The sequence below is a fragment of the Octopus bimaculoides genome, chromosome 9, assembly GCF_001194135.2.
Source record: "Octopus bimaculoides isolate UCB-OBI-ISO-001 chromosome 9, ASM119413v2, whole genome shotgun sequence".
In the NCBI taxonomy this organism is placed as follows: Eukaryota; Metazoa; Mollusca; class Cephalopoda; order Octopoda; family Octopodidae; genus Octopus; species Octopus bimaculoides.
The window spans coordinates 35,348,779-35,357,445 of NC_068989.1; the positions used below are offsets into that span (position 1 = coordinate 35,348,779).

General features: G+C 36.2%; 1 protein-coding gene across 1 annotated transcript in view; it reads right to left on the bottom strand.

Moving 5' to 3' along the window:
- The window catches only part of LOC106874291 (probable splicing factor YJU2B), a 22,049-nt gene that overhangs the window by 6,326 nt on the left and 7,056 nt on the right, over positions 1–8,667 (bottom strand). Inside the window, exons 4-5 of the mRNA XM_014921967.2 lie at positions 8,179–8,263; positions 5,008–5,180 (exon numbers count right to left, since the gene is read on the bottom strand). Coding sequence (XP_014777453.1) covers positions 5,008–5,180; positions 8,179–8,263 — 258 coding nt within the window. The remainder of the gene's footprint in view (positions 1–5,007; positions 5,181–8,178; positions 8,264–8,667) is intronic.

Sequence of the window (8,667 nt, forward strand, 5' to 3'; positions counted from 1 at the left end):
GTGACCGTTGCCAGTACCGTCTGACTGACCTTGTAGGGTTTTCGAGCGAGATCGTTGCCAGTGCCCCTGGACTAGCTCTTGTGCGGGTGGCACATAAAAGACACCATTTCGAGCGTGGCCGTTTTCGTGCGGGTGACACGTAAAAGCACCCACTACACTCTCTGAGTGGTTGGCGTTAGGAAGGGCATCCAGCTGTAGAAACTCTGCCAAATTAGATTGGAGCCTGGTGTAGCCATCCGGTTGCACCAGTCCTCAGTCAAATCGTCCAACCCATGCTAGCATGGAAAGCGGACGTTAAACAATGATGATGATGATGATGATATGCAAGCATGGAAAGGTGGACATTAAATGATGATGATGATTTCCCATGCTAGCATGGGCTAAATTGGTGGTTCTCAACCATTTTTTACTTATGGAACCCTTTGATTACTATTTTATTCTCGTGGATCCCCATACCCATTTGATGTTTCAAAACTAGTTTTATAGAAACTTCTTTCAAAATTCCTAATCTGATTTTTGCATATTCACTTGTGTAGGTTGTGCAATAACAATCTATGAAAGAACATGTTTCAGTAGCTGGAAACATGTTAACCCTTTAGTATTTAAACCGGCCATATTCAGCTCAAATATTCTACCTGTTTTATGTTCAAACCATCCAGATCTGGCCTCCTACACCTACCCTCCAATGTCATTCTAAAAATAAGCAACTACATCATCAAAATCTCAAAGCTATGAGATAATGCATGATTAATTCAAAGCAGTGTGGATAAATAAGCATCACATTTGACAGATAAATAATAGGCTGTTCATTTGATTTTTTTTATTAAAAATTATTAAAAATAAAACATATTGCTTTTTATATTACATTTACGTCTTTGAAAGTTTTTAAAATATTTACTTCCGGTTTTCTAGTGTCAGTGATGTAAACATATCCCTTCATGTATATCTCTTTATCCACCTCTCTCTATCTATCTCTCTGTAACATATCTCTCTATCTATATCTCTTGTTTCCACTTTCATTTTTCAGACGCTATTCTTTTCACTTTCAAATTTTCATACGCCATTTTTTAACTTCCACTGTATGTTTAAGTTTTCAGTCACTATTTACAAACAAACAACGACACATTACTGACAGAAAGAAGTTCACAATTACTGATGTAAGTAATTTCATTATTTACTGACAGAAGCATCTTCATAAATTTCACTTCAATCTGTACGGTTTTGTGGTTTTCTGTTGTTGACAGTTTCTTTCTGGTTCCTTCAATACTGGATCTTTGGTTCACTGAGTGACAAATTTCACTTCAACCCGTACAATACTTTATTTTCCGTTAAAATTTCTTATTTACTTTCTGCCTATCATATTAAGAAACAATTTCTGTTACCAACTTATTTTCATTGCTTACTATCTTCTGCACTCGTGTATTTCTGTATACATATATAACCGTGCATAGAAAGAAAGTGTCAAATTTGTCGGCATAACTACAGATTTATGTCCCCCATCCACCCAATTAGGATGATCTTAACTTTCAGAAAAATTGGTATTTTTCATAAAATTTTCTATGAATATGTGTTATATCATGTAAATTCTGAATATACAAAATTTTTTTGGGGGAAAGTGTTTTAGGAGGGGGTGGGGTGGGGAATTTCTGAAAATGCACCAGAGTCCATTTCAATTTGTCTTAACTTTCAAGAAAATGGATATTTTAAAATGAAATTCTCTACAAATATACCTCAGACTATGTAGATTCCAAGGACATAGGAATTTTTGGGAAAAAACAATTGGGGGTTAGTTTTGAGAACTGTTCCCCACTCGGGGGTGTTTCAGAACAAGTCGTCCATATTTGTTTCATTTTCTCCGTTTTCTGCATTTGTGCATCCATAGATTTCTACTGAAGTAACAAACAAGCAATGAAGGCAAACGAAGTCCTCACCAGAAAACTTGTTATGCTAAAAATAACATCCAAAGATCTGTTACACAGAAATATGTTTTTAAGACGACTTATCTGTTGCATACGATTTTTTTTTCACGTTCAGTAAATTCCCAGGTAAACGTTTCAGATAGAAAGATAGAAGACACCAGAAGCAAAAATAAGGAATATACACGCACAGTTAAATATAGAAGTGTAAAGTATAATTTGTTACATAATCTCAATAATAAACATGATGTTGAATGGAATAAGGCCCCGTTTGAACTTTTTTAATTACATGTGTGCATGTGTGGTAGAAATCTAGAGATGCACAAATGCAGAAAATGAAGAAAATGAAACAAATACGGACGACTTGTTCTGAAACACCTCCAAGAGGTGAACAGTTCTCAAAAATAATCCCCAATTGTTTTCCTCCCAAATTCCTATGTCCTCGGAATCAACATAGTCCGAGGTATATTTGTACAGAAATATCCATTTTCTTGAAAGTTAAGGCGTATTGAAGTGAACTCAGGTGAATTTTCCGAATTTCCCCACCCCACCTCTCTTAAAAAACTTTCTCCTAAAAACTTTGTATATTCGGAATCTACATGATATAACACATATTCGTAGAAAATTTCATTAAAAAATATTCATTTCTCTGAAAATTATGATCATTCAAATTTGGAGGGGGGGGGGCAGAAATCTGTACTTACAATATCAACGTCAGCCAAAAGAATGTTTCTGTCCAGGGAAAGAGAGATAGCTGCAGAAAGGGAAGCATGCCAAGAAACGAACAGACTGTGCACTACAAAAGTTAGAGCATCTTAAAGTGATGAACAGAGGTATGTATGACTGACAAGGAAAAGGATCTCCACTGCAGAACGAAGAGCACTTGCAACAGCTCAGACAAGCAACTTTTATGAAGCAGCCTTGAATTATGATCCAGCAGTTCATTAAGCAAATGACACTAGAGTTTCCATTGGTGCAATGACAACTGAATGCATACACTGTAAAGCAAAGAAGTAGTCTGGAGAGACATGCACTGTGCTGCAGTGGTAGAAAGGTTAAACTCCCTGCAATCCCCAACCTCCAGAGAAACTGTTGTCATTAACTGACCAAGATTCCAAGCACTTCCAAAAACAAAATTAGACAGTACAATGCTGCACTGCAGATGACATCATTTGGAGCTACAAGAGATATAACTGAGCCAGGATTCATGCAAACTTCCAAGGTCCAAGGTCAGATTTATCATCGGATTCTCTCTCTACTACCTCTGTCAAATGAATCACCAAAATTTCTTCAGATATATTTTATGGTTGATTCTCAACAAGAAGGGCAAGAGACGTGCAAGAACATTTCTGGCATCAGGATGAACATTGTAGTTTCTCTGCAAAACAACAACAACCTGATCAGAAGCTTCAAGACTGTATTTAAAACAATTCCACCTGACTCTATGGATTCCAAGGTAGTTATCAGATCAGACAAGAAACCATCTGATCAACATGGACATAGGTTTAATGTACCAACAATAAATGAAATAGCAGTGCTTCTGGTTGGGCAAGAACATGACATGTGTGGCATTGTCCTTCATCTCAGAGACAGCACACTGACAGACACAATCCAACTACCAATGGAAGCTCCCAAAAATACCACACTCACAGCATTCTTCAAGCTCTGTCAAGATGATGAATTTGCTACAAGACTACTGTACAATGAAGTTCTACAATTCTATACCTGGTACCAAAACAAATGGAAAAGACGTGCACTTGGAGCACCCATACATCATCCAGGAATCAAAAAATCAGACACACTTGGCAGAGTCTATGTTGTCCATCCAAACTACTCAGAGTGCTACTATCTAAGGTTTCTATTACACCATTTCAAGGCACCCACATCATTTACAGCCTTACATATGGTTGATAACACTGCATGTCTAACATATCGCCAGGCTTGCCATCTCAGAGGTCTTCTGGAAGATGATGCACAGTGGGATACCACTTTGACAGAGGCACAAATGTGCAAGTCTCCTATGCAGTTGAGAAACCTCTTCTCCATCATGGCAACATGATGGGTGATAATGTCTTCATTCCAAAGATACCTCTCATCTCAAATGATCTCCCTTTTCAGTCCAAGAGACTGCAATTTCCTGTCAAACTTAGCTTTGCAACGTCTATCAACAAAGCAAAAGGTCAATCTCTAAAGGTGGCGGGACTTAACCTCCTTCAACCTTGCTTCTCACATGGTCAGCTGTATGTTGGATGTTCTACAATTGGAGATGAAAAGAACCTTTACAATCTGAGTAATAAACATGACAAGACAGAAAACACAGTATATGATGAAGCACTTACACGAATAGTAGGTCCATGTCATATACAGAAGTGTAAAACCATTGAGTGTTAAAATATTACTATTACACTTTCACTTTTCGACTGATATGCATGAATATATATCTGTGTGTATAAAAGTGAAACAATAACATGATATATTCACTGTCTATTTGTGTGTGTGCGTGTGTGTACTCTATGCACAGCCTTTCATTGTTTATAATATGTACCTGTTTTTTAGTTACGAAATAAGTTAGACAAATGTGTATTTACTTTATATAGATTATATGAATTGAAAACTTTCTTTTCACATTTCACTTAACGTCTATGTTCTATGTTGGCATGGGCTGCAGAGTTACATAGAAAGTTTGAATCTCAGCTACTAGCAGCTGAGACCTGCATAATCTAGACTACGTTTTTAAATTTCATTATTTTCTTTAACCTAGACTATGCCGGGTATTTCAGCTAGTATATATATATATATATATATATATATATATATATATATATAAACACACACATGTACTCCTACACATATATACATACATACATGGCGATTGTGGAGATGGTGATGAGGATGATACCAATAGTGGTGTGGTGGTAGTGGTGGCAGTAATAGTGGTTGCAGTGATGCTGTTCCTTGATGATGATGATAATGATAAGGAGGAGGAGGAGGGGGGAAATCATGATGAGGAGGATGAAGGAGATGATAATGATAGTGGAAATGATGATGAAGTCACAGACAGCAGCTACTAGACCAAAGCTGTAGTACTTACTCGAAACTTGCCGCGAGCCAAGGAATTTAGGATGAAATCATCTTTGTACACTTCCTGTTTTTCTTCCAGTTCAGCAAGACTTGGAAGTCCAGTTAGCAGTTTTTGTTTATCATCAGAACCATGTTCTAATTTATACATGGCATCTTTCACCAGCTTTTTCTGAGTGTCTTTATCTGTAAAGACATTGTAAAGACAAACTGTAAAGACAAATCTGTAAAGACAAACAATATTCTAACCATGTTGTATTACCATTGATTATAGATTAAGTCTACCATATCCAATGAGGCATTAAGATCCTTTACTTAATAGATAACAATCTTTTTATTCCGTTTATATATTTGTTTTTGGCTGATAGTTAGCAAGGTGGGACACACATAAGAAAGAAGAAAGCAAAGGACCACTGATGAGGTCACAGAAGTGTGACGAAAGAACTTTGGCCGAAATAGGATTAATGTAATGTAATGTAATATAAAGCTGAAGCAAATTAACACCAAATATACAGTGCGTGTGTTTTTATTGGCTAAACTGGCAATATGACCATCCCCAAGTACAACAAAATCTTTTTATTATTTTATATTTTGTTCGGTCTGCAGGAAGGAACTGGAAGTGGTCATAGTATTTGAGTAACTTTTGAAAGAAATCTTCTGGAATAACTGCAGGAAAACCATGAGCAGTAAAGGAAATCCAGAGGAATTACATACAGGGGAGGCAGAATTAGACATATTGGTTAGTGCAAGGTATGGAAGAGAGGTGCAGCTACAATATGGGTTAAAAAGAAGAAATGTGAGTCAATTAGGCTTTGGTGGCTGTGGCTTGATATTAACCAGCTTTAAGGAGTAGAGGCCATTGTAGTTGCAATAGCAATGTTAGTAAGAGGAGACACAGCACATCCAGGGACCAGAGGTTGAGTGTGTTGATATGTATCTCCATAACAATCAGTCAGGTAGGCTTTTTTTTTTGCAGTAATCAAAGTTGTTTGTATGTGATGCAGTAGTATTAACCTAAATGTGGGAGCAATACTCCATTGTGAATCTCATATAAACTGAGCAGTAATGATGCTCATACCTCCTAAATAGTGTTGGTGACCTGACTTGATGAGAAGACTTGTTGGATAATCATTGGATAATCAGGCTTGAAATACTAAGCCTGAAATAGTGGTTATTTTGATTTTTTTTCAACAAATCTCAAATGACCTGGATTTTAGGAACGTGGATGTGATGTGGTATAATATTCTTTTGCATAAGAAGTTAAATGGCCCCAACTGAGGATAGAGACAGTGTTGTAGTTTTATCTCGCAGAGAGTTTACCTTTTAATCTACAGTATTTATTATCCCTACAATATTGGTTTTAACTTAGCGCATAGATACAAAATTGTCAAGTCAAGGTATTAAGCTCAAACAATATACTTAATGCCATAAAGAAGAAGAGAAATGAAACATTTTGGACAGCACTCTTCATTGAGAAAAGTAAAATGTCTGCTGGTACTGATTGGTAAATATACCATTTATCTATCCTGTGACACTAATGGAAATCACATCTGTCTCAGACAAAGGCTTCTACCTAAAACATTATACTTGTCTTCTTCCTTGAAAGAATAAACACATTCTCACTGATTTTTTTTTTTATTCTACTGTTTTAAAATAATTGATGGAATTTTTCCCCAGTAAATGACTGGTACCTTTTTTAACTGATCTCAGAACAATGAGAAACAATGTCAAATCCAGTGGAGCTTAAACTTAGAAGGTAAATAAATACAACCAGATCTACCACAGAGCAACTGACTGGCAGAAATGGTAAAGCATCAGGTAAAATGCCTTGCAGTATTTAGTTACAGCACTTTTGTTTTGAGTTCAACCCTGCTACAATTAATTTTGCTTTTCATCCTTCCACAGTCAAGTACTGGTGTTGATATAATGAACAATGCTTCCTCCTCCCTAACATTGGCCAAATCTGTGGCCATGTGCCATTGATAGAAATATATATTATCTATACACCAGGGTAGTAGAATGGTTTCTTTTGATTAGATCCAGGACTAAATGCTTGTGTAAGGTAAAGTTACAGTTAAATGAATGGATCTAAGATAAACTGACTCCAGCTGGAGACTAAACTTAGAACCAAGACAAATGAAACTAAATACTGTAATGTAATTATCACCAGAACTATTTTCTTGACTGAAGCCATCTTCATTACTCTTATTAATCTATAAATAACAAATGCTCTAGTCTTGAGTGATAAACTGTACCTGTTGTCCAGTTTAACTCTTGATATTAACTCACTTCAAAACAGACCCTGGTTCTACAATACAAACTTCCAGTTTAAAATGATCTAAATTAAAAGTTTTCTTCAAAACTTCATGTTAATTTATGTATCAAACACCAGTTTAATAATAACCAAATTATTTTATTTAATTCTTTATTATTTTCAAAATGAGTTGACTTAAAGGCAGCATGTGTCAACAGTAAAAAGGGTAAAGACCCCATTCAGTCATGAATGACCATAGGATTGCACCTGGAAAGTTCTCCGAGGCACAAGTCCAGGCAAGGTTGTTTATGGAAGACCAGCAATAGCTCATACATACCAGCCTCCCCTCTTCGTGACACTGATGTTATCCAAGAGAAAGGCAAAAGCCAATACAGCTTAGCACCAGCAACATCACAACTCATTTCTACAGCTAAGCGAACTGGAGTAACATGAAATAAAGTGTCTTGCTCAAGAACACAATACACAACCCTGTCCAATATCTGAACTCACTACCTCATGATTGCGAGTCTGATGCTCTAACCACTGAACCATGCACCTTCATATATCAACAGTAATACGGTGGAAAAAAAAAAACCCATCACCACCTGGTCCTTGTGTGCCTCAAGCATAGTCCACTTTGATACAAGCTCTTAAATTATCTTGAGTGAACAATAACAGTATTTTAATGCAGTTTCCAACTGTGTTGTGGTTTCTTCCTCACCACAAGAGTTGGAGGTTGTGCACAAAGCCATGGTACTGCCTCTCCATTTTTCACTAAATCATAATAACTAAAAAGAGGAAATAGGTAAAGTAAAATTGACTTCAACAAGAACAGAACTATACAAGTAAAAGGGTGTAACTATTACATGACATTTAGCCTAGCAGTGTGAAGTTTCTGCTAATGATAAAATATTACACATAAAAACTAACCTTCAGGAACAATTTGTTCATTTTCTTTTGGGTCCCACCTCTGTTCTTTACGTCTTGCTCCACTTAATATCACGTAATCATGATTCTGTGAAAAAAGAAATTTAATTTTTCTGATTAACTGAAATTAGTAATAATAATTCTTTCTACTATAAGCACAAAATCTCACATTTTTTTTTGGGGGGGGGGCTAGATGATTACATCAATCCCAATGTTTGACTGGTACTTATTTCATTCACCCCAAAAAGACGAAAGGCAAAGTCAACTTTGGTAGAATTTGAACTCAGAACATAAAGCTGGACAAAATGTTGCTGTGGATTTTGTCCTAAATATTAACAATTCTGCCAGCTCACTCCCTCATTATCATTATTATTATTATTATTATTGGTGGTTTCAAATTTTTGTACAAAGCCAGTAATTTTGGAGGACGAGGTAAGTCAATTATATCGACCCCAGTGCTCAACTAGTACTTATTTTATTAACTCTGAAAGG